At 39.2% G+C, this 26,618-nt stretch overlaps 1 protein-coding gene across 1 annotated transcript in view; it reads left to right on the plus strand.

Annotated features, from left to right (window-relative positions):
- Nucleotides 1–26,618, plus strand: part of ptprt (protein tyrosine phosphatase receptor type T) — a 334,210-nt gene that overhangs the window by 269,226 nt on the left and 38,366 nt on the right. Inside the window, exons 22-24 of the mRNA XM_046028632.1 lie at nt 6,980–7,072; nt 8,224–8,333; nt 13,936–14,023. Of these exons, the coding sequence (XP_045884588.1) occupies nt 6,980–7,072; nt 8,224–8,333; nt 13,936–14,023 (291 nt within the window). The remainder of the gene's footprint in view (nt 1–6,979; nt 7,073–8,223; nt 8,334–13,935; nt 14,024–26,618) is intronic.

Raw genomic sequence — 26,618 nt, forward strand, 5'->3', positions numbered from 1 at the left:
CTCAAGCTAGCTACCCAGTTCTTCTTCTCCTTATTCGAAACAAGCCAGGGCTGTGTCTGAAATCACTCGCTATAACTATAATAGGGATTGACTATATTTGCCTTATGCCATTTGTTATTAAAATCCCCACAATGGAACAAAATAAGTATTGTCCATTGCAAAATTGATGTCCATAATTGTTTGTTGCATGTAAACTTCTTTCTGCTAACAATTCCACAATGCAATTTGTCCCATTTTGTCCCAACTCTAGAGTCAGTGATTACGCAAAATGACTATATTCATAAGAGTCCAAGATCTCATTTACTGTAGAGTACTAAGTGGTGAACGAATGATTTATGCAGTTAATCCTCCTTTCTTAGTAGAGAGACATAAGGGAGGTTTGTATCAATCCACCAGTCTCTTTCTCTTCTGGTCCTAACTAAGATGAGACAACATATTTGTTAAATAAGAATTTTCCTGTAAAGCAGATTTGTCTGTCTGCTGTGCAGCTTCTAGGTGACTTCACAGATCACTTTGTTGGTAAGTTACACACAAACTCCCACCTACACACACTCGCATATCTCTGTTCGACCCCAGAGCCGGTAAATTCCAAAGGAGGTGGCTTTGTACACACACACAGCTGTAGCGATTAAACATGCACGCTGACAGCCCTGCACATACATACACACTCTGGGCTGGACTTTGTGAGTCAGTTTTTTCGTTCATGTCAGGCTAAGGGAGGTGAAATGAGGTAAACTGCTGGGATACTGTCTAGACCAGTTGATCTCTGTGACCTTCAGTCCAGATATATATATTCTGCTGCCTCTCTGTCTCTTCCTCCACTTATCACTTTTTCTGCTCCCTTTTGCTGGCTTGCCTTTTGCCTCTGCCATCTTTTGTGTCTTGGTTTTGTCTTCCATGTCATCTGTCCTCTCTTTCAGCCCTCTCAATTTAAATTATTAAATTATGAAATACAAATTCAGTACACTGCTAAGTAATTAACTTAACTTAGCAGTTAAAACACACACATATTGAGTAAAAAGTACGTAAATTCCTCAAAATGAATAGTCATTATCTTTCAATATGCTACTATAATGCCTTGTAATATATGCCAAGATAAGACTTTTGTTAACAGTACTGTGTGTGTTATCTTTGATGAAAAGCTTGATACCATCAAGTGTATCTTGATGTTTTTGTGTTCTGCACTATGTGCACAAAATGAGGAAAGTACAAGATCAATTTAAGCAAAGTGAAATAATGAAGATCACTTTGGACAAACATGAGTACCATTTTGTGCCCTTGTTGTCGAGACCTTCAATTATAAAATATATCTTTTGTTTGCCTGCAGCCCCTGATGGGCTCAAGGATCTTTTTATTTCCTTTTTTATTTTCTACTCTAACATCTACCGATTTCTGTCTACATTTCCTTCATTCTTTTGCTCTTGGACAGCAGTTCAGCTGAACGTATTTTCCATCTTTTATGCTAGCAATTCACTGTTCCACTACAGGTTGTAATGTGTTTCAAATATCAGAGTGATTTTTCATCCATGCCGAAGAGAATTCCGCCAGTCTGGCTCTGCAGCAATAAAATGAAGTTGAACTTGACCTTGTGCATGAAAGAAGAAGAGAGAGTGAGAGATGAACTTACCAGCCACAGCTTTTCCACCCTTTTTATAAAAACGCTTGCTGCTAAGATTTTCCGTCTCTGAGCAGCATGAGTATATCCAGCTCTTAACCTTTAATTTAGAAAGGTTTGCAAAGAATGTTACATGCATTTTAAGACTCTGTGTAAATATACACAGACATGGCTGGAACAACCGATATTTCCTTCATGTTAGATGTACACTTGTTGGAGTTGCAAAGTCCAGTGGCAGAAGTGAAGTATCTGTTTCAATCTAATGTAAGTTTGTCTTCATTATAGGTGACCGGTGTATTGTAGATACATTTGACATTAAATATGGTTATTAGTAAGTGTAAAGTCTTTTGCAATGTTGCATATTTACCAGAGGTGTACAGTGTGTGGTTTATACAGGAAGTAACGTTAAATTAGGCAAATGTTAACGCTAATGTTAATGCTAACCTAATATTCATTGGCAATGCATTTTGTTTTGCCTTCAAAGCATCACATTGATTTAATACATACTGTACCTTTCAACTTCTTAACTAAATGTTCTATGAACTGTCTGAACCCCCCTAAACTTCTTTTACTGGGGGACACTGAAAAATAAGAAAATAAAAATTTAAATACTCTTTTACATTGGAGATGTATCTCTATTAAACTATTTATAGTAATGATATATTGAAAAATCTCCGTCAGTTGAAGGCTCTAATCAAAAGTTCCAATGGGCTACAATCACATTAAATGTCTATTCAACAACACTAGTGGAACATCACGCCACCGAGTTGTGATGTCCAAGCCAACAATGTATAGCCACACTACAATTAACCAGAAAAGAGACAAAGCTCAGACAATTTAACACAAATGACCAATAATAACTAAAAAGAGCTATTGAAACTGTCAACTGCAGAATAAAACGTCACCAAAGTAGACAACACAGATGTATAACAATGTACACAGCGGTTGCAGTCACTAACAGGTGTATCAAAGAGAAGAGAGAGAACTGCAGTGCAATGCTTATTGCACACAGTTCTATGTTGCTAGGCAAAGCAGTGGTTGTACTTACCTGGCTGAGTGTCATTTTGTGAGTTTTGCGCAAGTCCTCAACTATCTGCCCAAAATGATCATTAATAGCAGAAAGGCCTCACATACCTCGCTAAAGGTATAAGGTCCTCAGCAATGTAACACATGTAGAAATCACCACCGGAGGATCCACCGTGAGCATTTGATTTGAGTCACTTAGCATGCTCAGTGAGTGGTGCATTAAATCTGTTATTAATTAAGCTAGATGCAAACCTTTTTATATATTTATATTCATACAGCAATGCCAAAAAAATACTGACACTGATGTTATCCTTAACTTTAGTGCATTATTGTGCACTGTTCTAGCTACTGTTTACAAACTGCTATATGAAAGTGGTATACAAATGCAGTCCATTTACCATTTACCTTGTATGTAGATTATAATTTAATGGTGTTTAGCATAATTTAAATTTCAGTTTCAGTTATTGTTTGACTATTGCAAATCTAATTACTATGAGAGAGAGAGAGAGAGAGAGAGAGAGAGAGAGAGAGTTTGCTGATACATACTGTAATGAATCTGAACAGGGTATATAGCTTTTGTCTTCCTCTGTATAAGGACAGTTGCTACTGTAATGAAGTAATTTCTTCAGTATAATTGGATTTTACAGTAATTGCCTTTTGGGGTATCAGAAAGTTCATAAATTATATTGAATTATACAATAACTACAGATAATACTCACTTCTAATTGGCTGGCAGCTGTCCAAAATCATATCAATTATATCTTGAACATATTTCTGATGAATAGCTTAAACATGTTATTTTTCTATACCACAACATCTTATCCTGTATTGTTTACATAGCACAATATACAATGAGAATTTCAGGGTTGTTCAAACCTCAAAACAACTGAATTATATTTGCCTTATATTTGCCTTTATCATGCAAAGGTTCACCACGAGTGAAGGCTGCATAGCTTCATAAGAATATTTTACCTCTTAACTTTGCAGGATTGTTGTAAACAGATATAGAAATTTAGAAATATAATATATAAATGCAGGTACACAGACAGGCACACTGGTGGTGTCAAAGGAGTTAAGTTAAAACAGTGATACTCTGAGTCGAAGTCATTCATAACTGAGTCTTAATAAAGTCACAGGGGGAGGAGGAAACTTTATATAGCACTCTGCCAAGCATGAAGGACTGCATTAACATACACACTCACTGACAGGGTAAACGGCCTTCATACACACACGCACACACAAAACACTCACTTCTCTCTCTCTCTCTCTCTCAATCAATGGCTCTCTCTTGTCAAACACACACTAGCCACACTCACTTCATATATCTCTATATATGCTCTCCAAATATCTCTATGTCTCACACACACACACACACACACTCAGACGCACACATACACACCCTTGTGACAGTGAGGTCAATCAATCTCCCCATTAGCATTGAGATGTCTTCATCATAGTCAGTGTTGTGGAGCTGCCGCTATGACTCCATTTCATGCCTGGCTTAATGCATATTTGACCTTGGTGTGACTTAATACACACACACACACACACACACACACACACACACACTCACACACACAAAACCCCACATGCTAAAAGGTAGGCAATGTCAATGCACACCTTTACATTAGTGCAAGATCGCACACATACACACCTAGACATACACATGCATAAATGTATATATTAATTTGAACAGCATTCAAACACACACTAAACACACACCTGTGACCTTGGAGGCAGCTGCCAGGGGTTTTCCAGAGTCTCTGAAACAGAGGAAGTGTTTGCGTGCGTGTGTGCGTGCGTGCGTGTGTATGTGTGTGCAAATCTTTGAGTATATGTGTCTGTGATGGTTGTATGTGCAAACCCCGTGGTCTGTGGTTTGTGCCTTAGTGTAAGTCTGTGTTTTCTTGTTCATTAATACAGTTTGTTTTCTCTACACGTGTACTGTTTGGTGGTAGTGATGCTGTCAGTGGCCCACTGCCAGTAACTAACTCGACTAAACTAAGATATGGTACAAACAAATTAAGAGGGATGAGAAGAAAAAAAGGGGAGAAAAAAGAAAAGAGGGCAAGAAAGGCAAGCAAAGGCACAGTGTCTCCTGCTGGTATACATAGAAAATGTCAGTGAGTTTGAAAATTGCTTCTGGGAGGTTAGGAAACAACAGGCAAGTTTACAACTAAGTAGTTTTCACCTGACTGTGTTCTCTTTTGGAAAAACAAGATTAGCCAAACAAGGCACAAGTCATGGAATCAATATAACTTTGACTAACAAAGTACGTCATGTTGCATCAGGCAACCCAGTCTACTAAATATTACATTCATATAGAACTAATTTGCATTAACAAATTTTGAAGGAAATATCATTCCGGCCAAAAAATTGGAAACCTTTACATTTAATATGTTTCCCTGCAAGATTGGCTCCTGGAAACAAAACATTAATGTCTCTTGATTAAAGTTAGGCAAAGATGTGCATGATCTAAATATTGATAAAGTCAGTGACTTGGAGCACTGAACAGACATGGAGACTTTTTTAATATTTACAAAAATCACAACCTTTTCTTTACCCAGCTCACAAAATGTGAACAATTGTCTCTGGTGTTAATGTCCAACACTTTTTACATCCAATCATCCACATGACCCCTCCTTATGACTTCTGTAAAGTGTGGAAGGATGGATGTCACACTTCCTGAATCTGGGCTGCAATTATGTTTCTTCTGAAACTTTTTTAACAAAGCAAATTAGTAGAAAGAGATGGGGTTGCATCTGGAGTTCTAAGGAGGATGTAGAAAAGGAGGATGAGAAAAGTTGAAGTGCTAGAGTAAATTCTCAACTGAACTATTTTGGAGAGAGAGTGTAAAAGAGAAATGTAAAGTAACACCCAGTTCTGTTTCAGTGAGCTGATAGTTTGTGTTTGTCCTGTCTCACCTCTATGTTTCTCCTGAACTCTTTACGCCTGTCTTTCCTCCACCTTTCCCCTTCATCTATCTCCTGTCCCATCTCTCTTCTGAACTCTCCACCTTTCTATCTGCTATCTTTTCTTTTATTGCCTCATCTTTTTTTGCCACATCGCTCTCCTTCTATTTCCCCTTTCTCCTATTTCTTCTTTTTGCCTCCCATTCGTTCTTCTCTGCGCGCTCTCATGTCTTTCCTTCTTTCTTCTTTCATCTCAGTTCTTCTCATTCTGTCTTTTATTCTTTTATGACAGATGATACAACAGCACTTGTCAGATATTTGAATGACTGAATCAAATCCTTAGATCTACTTGGATGTTTTTCATTCCTTTCTCTTGAGCACACACACAGAACACAATTACTCAAACGCACATACACACACGCCCAAGTAGGAAGTGACCCATGTGGCCGGCTCATTCTTCATTCGTTTAGGGAAGCCAGTGTTTAGATTGGCTCATGGAGAAGCCACTTTAGGCCACTAATGAATCCACAGCCATCATTAACATGCAAATAGCTCTATTAAGAAATCATAGAGTCATGCAGATTTATATTACAACCCTTTTTCCTTCTAAAATTCTTTCACTTCAGTGAGTCTACTGGTCTGGCTGGTTGTCAGAAGCCATAACACCACATCAATAGGCAAAATTCTAATACTATAAAACCAAAATAGCTTTCTTCCAATTCTTCCAACTATTGGAAACTCATTTATTAACGTTTCTCCTCATTCATTTAATGTCATCTTCTCAAATCTTTTCTTTTCTCCCTTTTTCTTGTCTTGTCCCATGTCCTCTTTCTCTCAGTCTGTGTGTTTCTGTCCTCCTGTTTTTACATTTGCCCAAAGAGAATTTCAGTTTCACTTGCTTGGCTGAGATACAAAAGGTGATCTAACAATAAAGGGAAAATAAGTGATGGACTAAAAAAATAAACGCATTTCTCTTATGCAGAGTGGATTTATGTATTGCTGCCACCCACATTTAAAGCTGCCTCCACAAAACTTTAAAACTATCCTTTTTACTTTGGTCCTCTGGCGCAGCTCTTGACATGCAACATTCCTTCATCAGCCCCTTTGTCCCCCGAAACCTCCATGTATCTCTCCATCTGTTCCGACTAATAGGACCCATACACCCATCCAGTCAATCTGTCTATTTCGTTATAGGAGGAGAGATATTATAATTAACTGTCCTAATCCGCATGCCCACCAATCAGGGCTCATGTGTGACTCATTTTACCCAGCACATGTCATCAGCAGCAAATCCTCTCTCACTTAGACTGTCTCCATACAGTGCACATGTAGAGAGTGTGTGTGGGGGTGAGTGGGAGGTTGTCACAGAGGGGAGGTCTGTTGTCATGGTAACATATTCTACCCCCCTCTCTCTCTCCATTAACAGACAGTAGCCAGCCGTCACTCGCCCAACCCTCTCTGACCCTGCAGAGTTTTCCCTATGGAGGCTGTGAGTCTGTGGAGCTCTCCTACCAGAGTGGTATGTGCACAGAACGTAAGTTAGTTGGTGAGTTAGTCAGTCAGTCAGTTAGTTGGTAAATTAGCTAACTAGCCATTTAGACGGTCAGTCAGGAAGATAATTAGTTGGTCTGTAATTATTTGTTCAGTCAGTTAGTCTGTAAATCTGTAAGTTACTTATGGCTATTGGAGCCTCACACTAAATACCTCTAAACGTGGAATAGAAGTTCCTTTTGTTCATCCACAGTTGACAGCAGTTTACCTTGTCACAATTGTTAAGTAGGGGCTGGACAGGAGAAAGTATTAAGAGTGTGGCTCTTGCTGAGCAGCTGAGTTTCTGATATGCACTCAAGCTGTTTTCATGACATTAATTAAAATGAAAGTAGCCTGGAGAGACATATCTGTTGCACCTGTGTGATCAAGTGAGTATTTTAGGCTGCAGAGTTCAAAATCTCATTCAGTTTGTTTCTGACTGCCTGTATTGTAGCAACATCAGGGCTCACAGCGCAGCTTCATTATGCTAAAGGTTTTGGTTTCAGAGCTTTAAGCAGTTTACTAGAAAACACACTACTTTGTTAATAAGTCAGGTCATTAGATGGTTATTTAAGAAAATAGGCATTTAATAAGAATGTCAGCATTTGCTAAATAGAAGTATATGAGTGAAACATGTAAAGTAGTTAATAAGTTACCTGCCAGATACAGATATAATCTGACAGTACAAAGTCAGAACGCTAGTGTGGAGATAAGACAAATTAGTTGTGTTGAGAAAAAGTCTATATTTTGCATAGTCAGTTACTTATTTGACTATTTGAAATGTTTTGTATTGTCAGATGCTTAGAACAAGTCATACTTATTCACTTATTGCAAATTACTTGGTTACATAGAAGCAAAGATATTAAATTTGTCATGTATACAGTGAATTGGCTGGTCAGTTCATTAGTTCTAAAGATAAAGGCTCTTAATTTTCTACTTTAGTTAGCTGCTTTAATGGCTGAGCACGAGTTGGTTATTTAGCTAAGAAGAGAATTCTCTACAAGACTTACTGTATTAGGACTGCAATTGGGTATATCCTTCCATCCGTCAACCCACTCTCCCCCCCCCACATACTTACAGGAGGTTTACATATTCACATCCTTCTGCCTCTTTCTCTGTAAAACGTTTCTGTTCCTGCAGGTCAATTCCAGGCAGGCCAGTTTCAGCCGGCCATTCGAGTTGCCGACCTCCTTCAACACATCACGCAGATGAAATGTGGACAGGGCTATGGTTTCAAGGAGGAATATGAGGTATGCACACACACTCACAAATAGGCTTATAATGAGAACAACAGTAAAATAGACATCAATCTTTACATTGACAACATTACAAGCAGCTATTAATAAAAAGGTCAAAGGTCTGCAGCTACAGCACCCAGATAATAGGTAATATAAAATTTTTGTGTGACCCAGAATGTATAAATATAGCTGCTGGTAAAAGAATGAGTCAGAGAGAGAAGAATTTTCTTTTATAATGAGCACATGGCTATTGCAAAGCCCTAAGCTACACTGGCACCATGTATGGGGTGTATCCTTGCCTCTTGTTTAGTGCAATATGGGATATGCTTGAGCTGCCCCCATGACCCTGTATAGAAGTTCACACATATGCTGCAAAGTAAAAAAAAAAAAAAAAGACAAACAAGATGCCGTTTCGAATGAACAATACAAACGATCATTATAGTAAACAAGGTGAAACGGCCTCAACTGCTTCGAGATGGGGTGCTCTTTTGCACTGAGCTAGCGTGTATGGAATGAATAAGATATTTTTTATAGAGTGATGTGTGAGTGGGCACCGGTTGTCAGTTTTCAGTTTAAGATTCAATAATTATATCAAAATAAAATAAATAAATTATGTTTTTATTAGCTTGGGAATTAGATGCCTTTATTTTTGTATCCATATTTCCTCTCTTTTCTTGTTGTGTAGCGTGTGTGTGTGTATACTGCATGTACAGTATGTATGTGTATGGGAATGATTTGGTTTAATGAGGGAGTATGACTCTTTAATTATTAACTCTTTACCTCATCAATATTGATGATCAGAAAAACAAACAGGCAGAGTAAAACAAACTCTCTGTCGCTTACTTTATTTTCTCCCCAGTTTCTCTTTTCTCTTTCCTTGTTGCTTTTTTTCTTGGCTTATATATTGTTTATTATTTTTCTAATATCACCACCGATTTTGTACTTACTTTTTGTCAGTGTATCTTATCTCCCATTTTTTTGCAAATTTCTCTTGGCCTCTCCCTTATTTTCTTCCCCTAAATATGAGTTTCCATCAGCTTTTTCGCTCTGCTTAAATCTTTCTTTCTTCCTTCCTCTACTTATTTTAGTATATCTACATTGTGTTTCACTCAATTTGTATTTCTCACTCTCTTCTTCATTTCATGTTTCTTTTTTCTCCCCTATTTCTAATAGTCCTTATTACTCCCTTCTCTCTCTTTATACATAAGCCCTTGATTTTTTTTACTTTGTCTTTCTGTCTCTGCCTTGGCTGTTTAGAGCACAATTTATCACAAACAGACATGTTTACAATCATTCTTTGTCATGGGTGCTCTACCATGAGATCATTTTCCTTCCAAATCCTCATTCTCTCCCTTTCATTCATTTATCCCTGTACCAAACCCTTCTTCCTCCCTCTCTTCATTTTATTCTACCTTCATTGTCTCTCCTGCTAAAAATGAATCTTTGAAAAGACACAAGGAAAAGTATGCTACTCTCCTTCTCCATTCCACTCTCAAAAGAATGAATATTTTCTATTACCAACTCTGCATGGGTGTTGAAAATTGTCCCTCCGTGATGCTGTACGTTATATTTTCATTTGCTTCCTGTCATTTTGGTTTATACCCACTGATACGTTTCAGGGGAGAGCAAATGTGATTTATTCTCTAGGGTGTGTGTGTGTGTGTGTGTGTGTGTGTGTGTGGTGTGTGTGTGTGTGTGTGTGTGTGGTGTGTGTGCATGCAGAGAGAGAGAGAGGGAGAAAGATAAAGAGACAGTCACTAACAGTTAATGGAGAAAGTCATACACTGGACAGTATACAGTATAGTTAAACACAAACACATTATTGAAGTAATGCTCTGAGTGTGATGTGACCTCCAGTGTTGAAGCCCATTAACCCCACTAACACTAACACCAACATCAGCCACACTGTCAACATGTCAGTCGCTCCCCACTGGGATTACACCTTTTGCATTAAAAGCAATATTCTGCATTGTTTGAAGACTGGCCAGTACTGTGGCCACTATAAACTAAAATTTTATATAATGTGACCTTTAATGCTACAATACTTAATTTTGCTGACGCTTTTATCCAAAGCAACTTACAATGGATATATATGTCAGAGGTCACCCTCCGCTGGAGTGTCTTGCTCAGGGACACATTGGTGGATGTGTTACAGTGGGGAATTGAACCCGGGTTTCTCACTCCAAAGGCATGTGTCTTCTCCACTGCTCCATCACCACCCCATATATGTGAAATTTTATTCTATGTAAAAAAAGCTGTATATTACAGTTCTCCACACAACTGGACGCACCATTTTCTTCAGGTTTATCATGTGAAAAAGCTAATTATTAAATGGATAGTTCAGGTTTTTTGAAGTACAGTTGAACGAGGTTCTTATTCATAGGCCCACCTAAAGAAAATTGTATCAGTGTAAGTGTACAATATATTTTAAATAGTTTAACCGCTTTACCTTGCCATCAGACAGCCCTTAGAGCAGGGTTCGAGTTATGTGGGAGCCAGTGGGAGCTCAGCTCCCATAAGGATGATCTGAGCCCCCATGGAATAAGTAAAATCATGCATCTGTGGGGGTCTCTAATTCATTCATCAACAACCATTATTTTGAGTCACAAATAATCTATTTTTCATTGTAATTAGTACCTACTATTATTTACATTAAACAAGATAAACAGACTTAAATGAACACACTTTCCTAATGAACTACGCTTCGCATTGCATGACTGACAGGATGGCTGCACTTCTCCACAATCAGCCACTACGGTGCGCACAGTTTTGACCAAACAGGTTGAGGCCGCGGCCCACGAAAATGAACTCAGTTGTATTGTAGCCTACTGTATTAGTCTGTATTGACTGCAGCTTATTGGTTTAGTATTATTGGCTTTTTGATGCATCCTCCAATTAGTACAGTGCAACAAATTATAATATGCTTGATACTGTGTGCCAGCAACAAGCAGTGCGCAAAATAATAAAACTTTAATATTACCATAAAGGGCGGAATTGCGGTCTCTCCTTGAGCAATAGTCTTTGATGGCATTTTTCAGGTGATTGAAACTTAACGGATTGCCTAGTGTGAGTAGGCCTACATCCTGTTATAATATAATATAATATAATATAATACACCCTGTTGCAATATCACAGACATCTGGGGCATCTGGGGCAAGTAGTGGACTGCTGTGTGTGTGTTGCGTTGGCATGTGTGTGAGAGAGGGAAATGTTGAATCACGTAATAAGCAATGATCTCTCTCTCACTCTAACCCCCCCCCATCCCCCCGCTAATGTTAAGTAGTACATTAGAGACCCCTACGAAGTTCAGATTAAAACTCAAACCCTGCCTTGGAGTATAATAGCCATGTTTGTTTGGAAACCAATGTTGTCCAGTCTGGACACAAACTTCAGTTTCATTTATCTGCTCAACCATACCTTTACTTTTACATAAGAGATTAACATAAACAAATATTTTAACAAACAACAAAACAATGCTGTTGTTTTAGCACGGGTTTAATATTTAATAAGTGTACTTCTAAGAAATATATTTTTCGACTACAATTAAACTAGTATATGGTCAAAAGCTTCTTCAACTGATAGTCGTGAAACTTTTTTTTAAACACATATCTCATGAGTTATAAACATGTGGTAATTACAGTATGTTATAATCTAGTTGTGAGTTTTTAAATAGAATTATTTTAGCAGTAGTTTAATCATTATTGCATAAAGGAAAACTGAAGTAACCACTCAGTGGTATAGCAGAGGCAGTGTGTGTTTATAAGTGTATGTGTGCGAATGTGTGCTTGCTGTCCTCTCTCCATCCATCCTACACTGTATTTTATATAGCATATTAGTAATCCCAAAAAGTGAAGGAATTCAGATGAGAGGGGTTTGATTAAGACTTGCTATTTTTTTAGGTTAAAAAAGAACAGCCATCCCACACCTTATGCAAATGTGCACACACACACACACACACACACACACACATGCATAACCCTCCTACAGAAGCCTCCTACCTAAAATGTACAAAAAAATTCTTTGCCTAGTTTTTGTAAACAAATGTATGCTACTGAGAAATTTCACACAAACAGTACACAAACACACACACACACACACACACACACACAATCTCTCTCTCTCTCTCTTAGGCCACATGCCACTATAAAAGCATCAGTTTTCTGCTTGACTGAGCGATAAGTTTAGATGTCTGTTTTTCTGTCACAGTGCATTTGTACAGTATAGTGTGCATGTGTGTTTGTGTGTGTGTAGGTGCATGTGTGTGCATGTGTATGTAGGTCATGTCACTGTCTGAAAGTGAAAACTGTTGTCTGATCTTCTTAAGCCCTATATGGACTCTAAACGGACTGTTCACTCTTCCCTATAGGGTGAATGACTGTGCGTGCGTGCGTGTATGTGTGTGTGTGTGTGTGGGTGTGTGTGTGTGTGTGTGCGTGACCTCTTCCAGTGTGTTATAAACGTTGTGTTCAATGTCCATATGGCAGCCTTTGAGAACCAAGCTTAAGAGTGATCATACACACACTCACACACGTTACCTGGCCAAAGGATCTATTGACCATATTTGGATTCATATATTGAATTTCCACTATCAGAATCTTTCTAGTCTTAACTTCTGTGCTGTGTTTACATGCTGTCTGGAAGTTCTAAAATTTTGGACATTTACGATGGCTGAGGAGCAGCGTTACTTTTTAGAGAAAACTAAACCAGGGAAACAAACCATAAAGGAACACATGAAGAGTTCTCCAGTGTCTGTAAGATGGACCTTGCTCTTAGTCAAGTGACTACTGGATCCACTATTATTCATATTGCAACTGTTCTTGGTATTGCATTCACATAAACAGGCTAACATTACTGCCACTGTGTTCAATATTCTGCTTTATAGACATTCTGATCCTTTCAGATGTTATGTTTCTAGCAGTAAAATTACATTCTTACTGCCTCTGACAGTGAGACCAATTGAGTAATTATGAGCAATTTACACTAAAAAGCTAATGGTTTTATAAAAATAAGGAGAAATTACTAGATTATTAGAATGAATTCTAATAATTAAATTCTAATAAGTTTAATTAGAAACAGCTAGGCAGGGGAGTTGGTTAGCTCATTGCTAGAGAGCACGCCCAGTGTACAAAGGCTGAATCCTTGCTGCAGTGGCATGGTTTTGAGTCCGGTCCACGGTCCTTTGCTGCATGTTGTCCCCCCTTTCCCCTCCACATTATCTGTTTCTCATCTGTCTTATCTCAAGTAAAGGCAAAAAAAGCCCCAAAAAACTTTTAAAAAAAAGAACCAACTAGGCGTACTGTGCATCTTATTTTTGTATATATATTTTAAGTGACTTGCCTGTAAGCTTTGCCATATTCTGTTCTGTTATGTTTCAGCCATATTACCCTCAGTGTCCTAAGCGGTTAAGAGTATGGTCTGTTGCAAACAGTTGATTGTTTTCTCATTAATATTCATGTTACTGTTCTAACTTCTGCCTGCCATGTATCAGTGTTCAAGCTCAGGGCGTCAGGCCATATGTGCATGTATATCTCTGTGTGTTCATACCTCAATATGAAACTGTTGTCGTGTGTTTGTGTGTGTGTGTGTGTGTGTGTGCGCACGTGTACATGTACAGGCCTTAGCGGAAGGACAGACGGCGCCCTGGGAAACGGCCAAGAAGGATGAGAACCGCAACAAGAATCGCTATGGCAACATCATCGCTTGTGAGTACTGCAATGACATAGATGAACTACTCACAGTAGATTTTGGTATTGATTTAAATTAGCGCAGTTAGAACTTCAGTTTAGCTTAGTGAGGTATAGTGTAGTTAAGTTAAGTCTGGGTTGGTTCAGTACAGTTTAATTTAAATCATTAAGTGAAGTTTTTGTTGGTTTGATTCATTTGGTGTGAGCAGAATTGCTTAGTCGTTGTTCTTCATTTGGATGTTACTTAAATGAAAAAACTTTTCTCAATTAACTGTCCAGCGTGCATGTTTTATTAAACCAGTGGTTAGACGTCTGTTTTTTTCACCTCCATAATCAGCACACTGAATTTGTATGGACAAACCTCTCTCTTACGGCTGGGTGTCGTTTGATATGTGTGAAGATGCCTGGAGGACACAGGTCCAATCCTCTGTGCTGGCAACCCTCTGCCCTGCTGAAGTGTCCTTCAACGAGTCACTGACGGACTCCCCCCTGCTCTGGGTGTGTCCTACTGTTAGATGTAACTACCTGCTGAGAGCCAGATGCCAGTAGAACGTGGTCTTGGTGAATCAGCTAGGACCAACACACTCCCCAGAACGTTTCTAAGAGATTATAACATTTGACATTTTCACTACCTCTGACAGTGACACCAAATTAATCAAAGCAAAACAATGTTTTTAATAGAAAATAGAATATACATATGGATGAGATCCATTCTTTTTTAGAATGTAAATCAAAGTCCATTCAAACTAATTCTAAAGTCCAATACAGGAACTACTGTGGCAAAAATAACTTTCAGTTTGCATAGGGATTTTATTTCAATCCTGCTTCATGATCAAAGCCTGCAGACTCTTTTTTATTCTTTTGTCAAAATGAAGCTTCATTTTGGAGCAAAGACAGGCTGCTGTGATCATGTGCAGAGAGAGGCACGTACTCCATGTAGCGTGTTAGTGTGTATGTGTGTGCGTTTGGCCATTAGAGTCAGAATTAGCATGTGAATGTGAGGCTGTGTCAAATGTTTGCTATGACTCTCTGTGCACTAATGACGTCTAACTGATTCTATGTTCCGTAGATGTGTGCGCGTGTGCTTGTTATCTTGGAGAAAGCAACCTCAGGGCCTCTATTACGATAGAACAATGCAAGCAGATTGTTTGCTATTGAATAGTTTATGGGTGTGTATGTGTGTGCGTGCGTCTGTCTATGCTGTTGGACTCAGATGCACACACATGGCCGGTATGATCCAGAACATTCTGCTTGTGCGCTTACATAGCAATTCATAAGTGTGTGTTTGCTCACACAGATCTGTGCATGTGTACATCTCATTACGAGGGTTTAGATGTCAAAGGAAAGACACTGCACTAACCTGAAGGCTTTAAAATGAAATATTGCGCTGAAATGAAATAGCCTGTCAAGAACTTGATAGCCAACAGGAATTATGATAAATTTGCTATTAGTACAAATCCTTTAATTACAAGGGCCTGGTAATGGAAACTGTCCATCTTGCTTGCTGTGATTGTACAAAGGCTCATTTTCTTTAGAAAATGTTTTAAGAGGCCCCTGGGGAAATGACTTTGTGTGCTGTCTTTGTTAGAACAAGGGGATGTGGTGAGACAGGCAGACCAACTGGCTAAGCTAAAACTTTAAATATGGGTAAAAGGGTCTGATGTCTTTTTTTAGTCAGGTTGCCTTCTGCTTTGGAGCTTGAGAGAAACAATCTCAGAACAGAACTGCCTCACAATAGGATAAATTCTGTCTTACACACGCTGTATAGTTCTGTATATGGTATATGTTCCTTTGCCACCAACCCTAATCTTTACCGTCACTACCTCATTATTAATAACAGTATTGTAACTTGAATGCATTTTAGGTTTGAAGTTACAGAAGCATGACATGCAAAAAACCTATATTGATCCACTTTGAAAATAATTGACAATATGACCAAATATTCCACAGAATTTACAGAAAATGTACTACATTAGGATAATCTTAACCCTAGACCCTTTTCAGTAGCATGTATTGTGTTCTCATTGTTTGCTAGTGTGGAAAACTTTCACCGAGCATTAATTGGGCCCAACAGCAAACTCCGTGACCAATTTCAGTGACAAGTTAGGGAGCAATTTTTTATGTTTTCTGAACATCCAACATAGTTTTACATTTTGAAAACCAGTAGACAAAGAATATGACCACACCATAAGTGGCAACAGAAAGGGTTGAAGCCTCACAGAAGAAGAGGTTCAAATGAAATCTTTGTTTACTGGTTCAAGTCTGATCTGGTCGCCTGGAAAGTCATTTTAGTCATCCTCCAATGACAGTACCTCTAACCCAAGCAAATGCTTATTGAGCCTTGGCAGATAACAACGAAGGGAGCAAAATTTGTGGCCTAGCTTTGCAAGACTTAAACATACACCCAAGATCTGACCCTAAAAATCCCCTCAGAGGCAGCTGTGATAATTTTTCTATTGTGAGGACATTTGACTTTCTGTGACTTCTGTCACACTCATCTTTCTCACACACACACGCACCAACACATGTAGTACTGTTCACTACCTCTTTCTCTGGCGCAGTTTGAAAAGGGCTGATTTGAGTTGAAGTGTTAACGCACTCTTCTTCCAGCCTGCCAAACTGCCATCTGCCAAACACAAACAGTTGATGGCATGTTTGAAATCCTTTCAGCACACTGAATAAATGTTAATCTAGCGGCCTCCTGTCCTCCTGTCTCCTCAACGTTTTCCCTCCTTTCCTCCTCCCCCTTTTCCCCTCGTCCACCCTGAACTTTCTTTTCTCCCTTCCCTTTCTGTACTTCTACTTTTCTCCCCTTCTTTTCACTCTCTTTGTAGCCAACAATCTTATTTTTCTTGCTTTCTTTTCTCCTTCTTTTTCATCCTCTTCTCACCGTCCTGCTCTTCTTTTTTTATCCTTTCTGCTCCATCTGCTCTTCTCCTCATGCTTCCCTCTTGTCCCGTCTGATCCCTCATTCTCTCCAGTCCACCACCTCCCTCTCTTTTTCTCTCATTGTAACGTTTCTTTTCATCTCAAATGTCCTTTTCTTGAATTTTTTACACCAATTTTCACCTTCACTTTAAATCCATCTCTTCTCTTACCTTTAGTCTCATGCATCTCCCTTTCACTCCACGTATGTCTATCTCCACTTGTTAGCTTTTTCTTTCTGTCTTTCTTTCTTTCTTTCCTCTAATCTCCTCTCCTCTCTATCCATCCATTCATCCTGTCTGATTACCTCTGACAGTATATGGGTTGAGGCAAAGCACTGTAGTGTTTCCTCATTACAGGCATCTGTCTGCTTCTATTTCCTCCTCTCTCTCCCCCTTCCCCTCCTCTTCATTTCTCCTTCTCCTTATTCCTCTGCTTCTCTGCCCTCAGTCTATACAACCTTCCCTTGCCATATGGTCATTTATAATTCAACAGAAGCATGCCTTCAAAATAAACAGATGTATTGGCAAGCATTTACATAAGGTATGTGCAAAAAGGGGATTTGTGTGTGTGTTTGTGTGTGTGTGTGTGTGGGGGGGGGGATGTAGGAGAAGTAATGTGAGGTAAAGGTGTATGTTTTTTTATACTTTTGTTTGTTTTTGTTTCACATCAAGACCAATATAGGTCTTCATGTGCAGTCCTACGCAGTATATTTGAGTCTGTTTATTAGTATTTTTTATGTTATTCTGCCAGTTAGCTTCTGTTTCTTGCGATGTAAACATTCACAAATGATTTAAACCACCAAGCAGTTTTCAGTTTTACAGTCCCCCTCTAATCTTCTGCTAAAAACAATATGCCTTCCCAAATATAGAAAAAAACACTTTTCTGTTGCATGTTTGAGCAAACATTGATGGGCTTTTTTTCTTCCCAAGAGGAGCTGATTGAAAACTAAAAAACTCATAGGCTGCAAGAAATAACATAACTATTATTAATATTTTGTTGAGTGTAGACATCTGTTTGCTTGTTTGTCTGCTTGTAGTGTTTCCTCTCATCCTTTTTAATTACTGTTTACTTTCTGAAGTTATGTTTAGAATAAACATTTTAGAGGTAACTGGATGCGATAAAAGTCAATAAAAGAACAAAAATAATGCTCTTGGTATAGCTCTTGACTAGCCAAATTGACACATCTGTGTGAGTTGAAAATGTTTTGATTTTAGACAAAAATCTTTGGTTATCCCAAAGCTGTATGATGTATGTATTTGCTTCCTTAACGTACAGAGACAAGAAGAAAAATAAGAGCAATGTGGAGAAAAGTAAGAAAACTTTAATGTTTCTAGTTTTGAAGATTTGAGGCGAATCAAAAGTCTTTGTCTCCCCCTTTCTCATTTTTCCTTTCTCCCATCCCCCTGTCCGTCTTTCCCTCTCCCTTGATCGCTCTCCTATCTCTAACTTTCTATCTATTCACTATATTTTCTTGTCTCACACTGTCCTATCTTTCTCCCTTCTGCACCTGTTTTTCGTCTTTGCCCTCACTTTTCTGACCTCCCCTTACTACTTTTTGGTCTTTCTTCTCTGTCACAAATCTCTTCCTTCTCTCACTCCAAAGCCCTCTTTCCATTCACTAATGTCTACCAGTGTTCAGGTGAATGAGAAGCATTACCCAGGCTGTCAGTCTTTGCCAGGCGGTGTTACTACACACACACACACATACCCTTCACCCAGTGTTACACTTAATAATCAGTATCCCCTCCTGCATCATGTTGCTTCTCATTAAAGCAGAGGTTATGTGTATGGGTGTGTGTGTGTGTGTGTGTGTGTGTGTGTGTGTGTGTCTGTGTGTGCGAGAGAGAGAGAGAGAGAATGCAAGAGATGGTGAGGGCATCTTGTTTCTTTGAGTGTGTACATGTTACAAAACAAATAAAGCCAGGAAGGAAGGTTTGGAAAACAACCACAACTGTGTTTGTGTTTGTGTGTGTGTGTGTGTGTGTGTGTGTGTGTGTGTGTGTGTGTGTTAGCTTCATATCCACCTGACTCCCTTCCTCCTCTCTTATCCTCTCTGGCACCGATTCTAAACACGTCTGCCAAGTTGCTCTGAAGTCAGAACGCCAACAACTCCTCTGAAGTGTTTGACCAAAGAACCACAACACATATTAGCATCCCTCAAGCTGTCGCACAACACAAACACACATTCTGTACGCACATAGTAGCACATACAAATTTATTAAATAAGAAAGTCCTATAAAGTCCTATCCATCATGACCGATCAAGATGGCGCCGCAGATGGCCGCCTCTGAATTTCGCTCCTTAGTGCTTTTTGTGTTTTTGTTTATAAACTCTTTTTTTTGCCGTCCATCTCTGGTAACATTTACCAGAGAAGAGCTCTTAAATATTGGACTTTCAACTGCTCACGCTATTCCTCCACTCTTTATCGAACCTGGAACCTTCTCTGAGTTATTAGTTGGAGGAGCAGCAGCTCTGTGTGGGATCTACTGGAGACGCCAAAGGTGTTAGCATGCCGACGCACTGGTTAAACTGAGACAGCGGGGTTTTCGCACTGAGCTCCCTTCTATCCACCTGGTGAATGTCCACTCTCTGGCCAACAAAATGGACAAACTGCAGCTCCTCAACAGAACTAACTCGGACTTCTGCAGATCTGCCGCCCTCTGTTTTACCGAATCCTGGCTCACCGAGTACATCACAGACTTCATCTACTGGGATTCATTCTCTTCCGTGCGGATCGCGTAACGGAGCTCACGGGAAAAACAAGGGGAGGCGGAATCTGACTCTACATAAACGAAGGTTGGTCAAGCAATCATTCAGCCCTCATTTAGAGACCTTATTCATGAACTGTAAACCTTTTTATTCCCCGCGGGAGTCCTCCTCGTTTGTTCTGGTCGTCGTTTACATTCCACCTCAGGCGTGTGTTAGTGAGGCGTTACTACACCTGGCCGACCAGATAACTAACATGGAAAAAAAAAACATCCAGACTCCCTGCTCATTGTTCTCGGGGACTTCAACAGAGCAAACCTTAGCCAAGAACTTCCAAAGTACAGACAGCATATTAAGTGTCCCACCAGGGACACACTGGACCACTGCTACACTACATTAAAGGACACCTATTGCTCTGTTCCCTGTGCAGCCTTGAGACTCTCTGATCACTGTCTGGTTCATCTTATCCTGACATACAGGCAGAAATTGAAATCTGCTAAACCCGTTGTAAAGAGTGTGAAAAGATGGATCAACGAGTCAAAGCTGGATTTACAGGCCTGCTTTGACTGCACTAACTGGAGTGTTTTTGAAGCTGCAGCCACTGACCTGGACGAACTAACTGACACAGTTAGTCAGTTTTTGTGAGAACATATGTGTGCCGACTAAAACCTTCCGCACATACAACAACCAAAAACCCTGGTTCACAGGGAAACTCAGGCAGCTTCGTCAGACCAAAGAGGAGGCCTTTAGAAGTGGGGACAGAGTCCTGTACTACCAGGCCACTAACACACTGACTAAAGAAATCACAGCAGCAAAGAGATGCTACGCTGAAAAGCTAGAAAACAGCTTCACAGCCAGCAACCCTGCGTCAGTGTGGAAAGACACTCACAAACTACAGGAGACCATCCCCCAACACTGCTGGTATTCAGTGACGAGCTGAATGGATTTTACTGTAGGTTTGAGGAGCCCACAGTCACATCTCACCCTGCTCCAACCCCAGTCCAACAGTCACCTTCCCCCACTGCCATGTTGCCCACCTGAAGGACATTACAGGCCCCTTGCTGGACCCCCAGCAGTTTGCCTACAGGGCTAACTGGTCAGTGGATGATGCAGTCAACTTGAGGCTGCATTACATCCTGCAACACCTTGACTCTCCAGGCCCATTTGCAAGGATCCTGTTTGTGGACTTCAGCTCGGCGTTCAACACCATCATCCCGGATATCCTCCACGAAAATCCATCCACGAAACCCAGCTCACTGTGCCAGCCTCCACCTGTCAGTGGATCACAAACTTCTTGACTGACAGGAGTCAGCAGGTGAGGCTGGGGAACATCACATTCAGCTCCCGGAATATTAGCACTGGCGCCCCCCAGGGGTGTGTGCTCTCCTCCCTGCTCTTCTCCCTCTACACCAACGACTGCACCCCAGGAGACCCATCTGTCGCTGACGACACAATGATCATTGGCCTCATCCCAGAGGTGATGAGTTGACCTACAGATGGGAGGTTGATCAGCTGGCTCTCTCATGGGGCCAGAACAACCTAGAGCTTAACACGCTCAAAACTGTGGAGATGATCGTGGACTTTAGGAGTCTATCTGGTTTGGATCTGCCACCAATAAGGACAGTGGCAGACAACAACGGACAGTCAGGACTGCAGAAAAAATCATCAATGTCAACTGCCCTCCATTCAGGACTTATACATTTCCAGAGTCAGGAAACGAGCAGGAAACATCTCTGCAGATCCATCTCACAGCGGACACAACCTGTTCCAGCATTTCCCCTCTGGTAGGATCCACAGAGCACTGTACGTCAAAACCAACAGATTCAAGAACAGTTTCTTCCCACAAGCCATCACTCTGATAAACAGCTGATTTCTGACTCACGGTGTCAGGAACAATTCCTGTGCAATAACCGAGTAACTCTGCAATCTCCAATCTCCAATCAGCCACCTGTTGACTGACTACCACTTACCACTTATTATTTATTCATCATTCTGTCATTCTCTATTTCAGAGCTATTCATACTGTTCATATTGTTATATTCTCATATTGTATATACTGTATACCAAATACACCTGCACATAATACTTATGTATTCCAGCATTCATTGAATTTAATTTATTTCAGGATAACCCCTTGAGATGTATCATCTCATTTTCAAGGGGGTCCTGCAACATATATGTATGTACAGACACAAAAGTTAACCACACAGTACATATACAAAAACATAAACACAATACAAACACAGACATATATACAAAACAATAACTCGCTCACCTGCCCTTACCCCCACAATTAACATAGCACACATATTAAAGTATATTGACAAATAATCAGCTGAATACATTAAACAACTAATGCGTCATTTATCAATATGCCTTATGACAAAATGTAACATGCAGGATTACGTCACATCTCACATAGAAATGTCCAAAGAAAATCAAGATAAAGAAAAAGATAACAAAGAAAGTCATGATTGTATATATACTACAATATATTTTCTACATAAATCATTTATATGTAATTCCATTGGTATCCCTAATAACAAGAACATGTAGTTTTAAGAAAAGAAAAAAGTGACGATTTAAATAAACCAAAAGTGGAAATAGATCTCAAGAAAAGAGGAAGGTTATTCCAGCCTTCAGGGGCCTTACATTGAAATGCTCTCCTACCAGCTACTGAGAATTACCTTGGTACCGTAAAAAATGTTGGAGTTGTCTAAGTGAGTATGTCGAGCAATAAGGTATTAAGTGCTGTTTGAGGTATGCAGGACAATAGGAATAAACTAAAAATTTAAAAATAAACAGAATCCAGTGGTAATCCCTTCGTGGTTTAGGTTGCAACCAGTTTAGTGAGTCATACATAAGACAATGATGAGTTTTAAATGGACAGTTCAATATAAATCTGCAAAGGTAATTGAATACAACATTAAGGGGTCTGAGATTGGACTCAACGGTATTAGTGTAAACTATGTCTGCATAATCAATGATTGGTATTACCGTTTGAGAAATAATTTTTTTTCTCACTTGAAAAACAATTGATTGATCTGTACAGAGTGTTAAGACGTCCATATACTTTCCTAATGATATTGTCAATGTCTTAATCTTAAAGGTATATTTAAATTCCTCCACATTCTGCATAAGGGACCCATCTAAAAACTTTATTTCAAAACAAGACGCACAACAGAGATTTTGTATTGTGGAAAACACCATGCAGCAGGATTTCTTCATGTTCAACAGAAGTTTATTAATGAACAGCCACTGTTGTACTTTATCAAAGTCAGATTGAAGAGTTCTTTGAACTTGCAGCAAATCCCGTTCAGAGGTATAGATGACAGTGTCATCAGCATAAAGCTCTAATTCACAATGAGAACAAACTTGTGCCAGGTCATTGATAAAGTAAGGGGCCTAAAGTTGCACCTTTATCAACAATTAAATAATCTGACTGGAATCCTTGGTAAACAACACACTGACGTCTACTATGCAAATAGGAGTTAAACCAGAGCAAAGGCCTTTGAGAGATCAATGAAAGCAGCGCCAATGAAATGACCATTATCAAAACCAGAGAAGACATCATTTGTAAATTTTAAGAGAGCAGTTGAAGTAGAAAAATTGGATCTGAAGCCAGATTGATGTGGACATAAAATGTTATAATTATTAATGTACTCAGTTAGTTGATTAAAAATTATTTTAGCAACTGCACAAATTATAGAAATCGGGCAATAATTATTCACATTCGATTGTTCCACCTTTGAAAAGAGGTGTCACTCTTGCAGCTTTCCAAATTTGTGGCACAGTACAGGTAGTTAATGATAGATTAAAAAGATCTGCAAGAGGAAACATCACTATGTGAGCTGCAATTTTTTTGAACGATGCTCTGTCGCACTGTGTACATGTGTACATGTATGCATGATGTGTATGTGCGCTTCTATATCTCATCCACCTCCAACATGTACATAACAATTATAATAATAATAACAATAATAATAATAATAATAATAATAATATTGATAAAAATAATTTACTCCTGCATCCTTTGCACTCTGATCATTGCACTACTGTCTCCATCAGTCTATATTGTTTTTGGTTTTGTTTACAGTGTGTATATATGTGTTCTCTATACTGTAGCCTGTGTCTGATTTTATTATTGTATTGTTGTATGAGTAAGCACATCGTGAGCAGTGTACAATCCTGAGTCAAATTCCTCGTATGCGTACACATACCTGGCAATAAAGCTGATTCTGATTCTATACTGGTCTTTTTTCACTGTTGCCACAAAGTTGGAAGTACCAGATTGTTTAAAATATCATTGTATACAGTCAGCGGTTTAATTTACTTAAAAAGATGTGGTTGTAATTAAGTAGTGGTATATTGCACCACTAAATGGGTATCCATTTTTCTCTTGTGTTAATTCCTCTACTTTAAATCAAAATTCTGGTTGCTATAGTGTGAAAAAATAAAACAAGAGACAAACAGGAAGAAAAGAATTCTCAAAGAAAGACTGATTACGTTTGCCAGCCCCCCACCAGCAGATGATGAAATGGTTTGTGCTGCACCTCCCAGCAGGAGGGAACAAACAGATAATGGTGATAATGAGGCTGATTCAGCCGCAGTATTATTGATATTGTTGCCGGTGTTTGCTGTTAATCATTGTTCCTCTTCAGAAGCAGTTGGGGGTAACAAAGACACAGTAATAGCAATACATGCAGAACTTTGATGCTGATTTTTAACAATTACCACCAAAAAAAGCATCAGGTTGTGGTGGAAGAAGATGAAGTAATGATTTTAAATATGATTTTACTTTTAATTAGAAGGTGGAGGATTGTGAGTAATTATAGTTCATCTTTCTGAAACTTCAGGGGGCTGACGATTGGATATTCATTGATATCTGGTAATGACAAGCTGTGATCATTAACAGTGTGTGATAATTGATTGTTGATGAATTAATCAGAGTTAATGAGATACACTGCTGTCTAGACATTTATAAGATACCCACTGAAGAATGATTTTAACTTTCTTTTTCAACATCATTTCAGTTTGACTAGACCTCTGTTAGAGCGCACACCCTTACCCTAAACTCTAGTGGTAAGATGGCAGTAAAGGATCATCAGCTGCTGTTGTTTTATTTCCACTTTCTGCGTTTTAACCACTTACATGCAGATAACTTCTCACTCTCTGTCTGGCATGTGAATTGGCCTGCTGCAGGCGAACACTAACTGACATTACACTGGAGAGACGGGATATTACTTGGACTGTCGGATATGGGACACTAATGAGAAGAGTGTCAGTTGGTCAGTGGGAAAAAAGAGGGCTGTGATCTCAATTAGTGGTAGTTACCATCTACTTGGTTTAAACAAAAGAGAAATATTCACAGATATTTTATTATTTGTTGTTTTTATCAGTATTGCTGAATTAAGTAAATGCCATTTGACATTGATAAATCACATTGCCATAAGTACTGTAGTGCCAAAGTAAAGAGCAGGTTGCGTTCTTTGAAGTTAAAGAATTATTTTTGGGTTTTTGAAAGAGAGCTGTTTGTTGGAATGAGAAAATGCTTCTTTGAGTAGCAATTGATCTGTAGCTTCACTATATACCACCAATGTCTAAAGAGGTGATAGTGAAATCATAGAAATTCAATTCAAGATACTGTTTTGTTGTCTCTCTTGAAAAAAATGGATGCCAAACACACTTTTTGATTTTGCACATTTGTCTTTAATGAAACATAGTAGTATAGTTTAGATTTATGATACACTGATTTAGTTCTGTTGTGTGAATTAAAGTGTGTAGAGGCAGCTGCCCTTTCTTCCCTACATCTTTCTCTTATTCTCCCTCTCATTCATCTCCCTCTCTCTTTTACTCCTAACTGCCTTCAAACAGCTGGAAACAGCATCTTGAGGTGTGTGTTTGTGTGTACATGTGTGTGTAAGTTGACAGCATTCTGAGTTGTTTGACACATCAGCTGCAGGGAGCTCTGGTCTTAATAGGCTATTACACACTATAATACCATCCAACACGCATGCACACACACACGCATGCATATATGCAAACTGACACAGAGTCACCACACACATGCATACGTAGTTGCTGACACTGGAACGCACATCACTTGAACATTGGAACACTATTGGATTACTTCCAAAAATGCAGCGACAAACCTTTCCACACACATCCTAAAGATGTTCGAGAACATACGAGCATACAGGGAAGTGAAGAAAGACACACTTTAACACACTTACACGCTACTCAGTCCTGCTCACACACACACTTACACTCAATCACACATGCTATTAAATTCCCTAATGCCTTGAGCCTGGCTGACAGCAGAGTGTATGCCGTGAGTGAGTTGAGCTCCATAGGGAGCTAACTGATTAAGTATATCTGTGACAGACACAATCCCTGCTTAGTGGCCTGAAAAAGGAGCGAGAAGAGCAGGAAGAGGAGGAGGAGAAGAGAGGAGATGAGAGGGAAGGAGAGGATGGATGAGTAAAACATCTTGTTCAGCAGTTTCAACGTGCTAGTGTGAGCGTTTTTTTTTCTTCTCTGTAAAATACCAGCTCCATCTGTTTATGTGGACATCTAAAAGGGTTGTGCCTGTTTACAACAGTTTGTTAATGAGTAACCTGTCATGTAAAGGTACTATGTGGTGTTTTAAACCTTTGCTCCCTGTGTTTCTCTGTATATGTAAGTGTAATTAATTGTGCTTTATAAAATGCGTCTGCCACCGAATGCCTCTGAGCATCTAGCTAATGCCTTACACATTTGATAGAGAAGCAATGAACGGAATAACATTGTGCTTCATATAGATCTCTAAATACTGATGATCCTTTAACCTCCATCACAATTACAGGAAATAAAAGACAAATCAAAGGGAGAGGGCATGTCATTTATAAAGGGGGAGAGGTGTGATACAGTAGTTTAGTAGCAGAAATCTCCCATCATGCATCTAGTCTGCATTAGTGCCACTGTATGATACTGAACTTCC

The sequence above is a fragment of the Micropterus dolomieu genome, linkage group LG18 (assembly GCF_021292245.1).
Source record: "Micropterus dolomieu isolate WLL.071019.BEF.003 ecotype Adirondacks linkage group LG18, ASM2129224v1, whole genome shotgun sequence".
Classification (NCBI taxonomy): Eukaryota; Metazoa; Chordata; class Actinopteri; order Centrarchiformes; family Centrarchidae; genus Micropterus; species Micropterus dolomieu.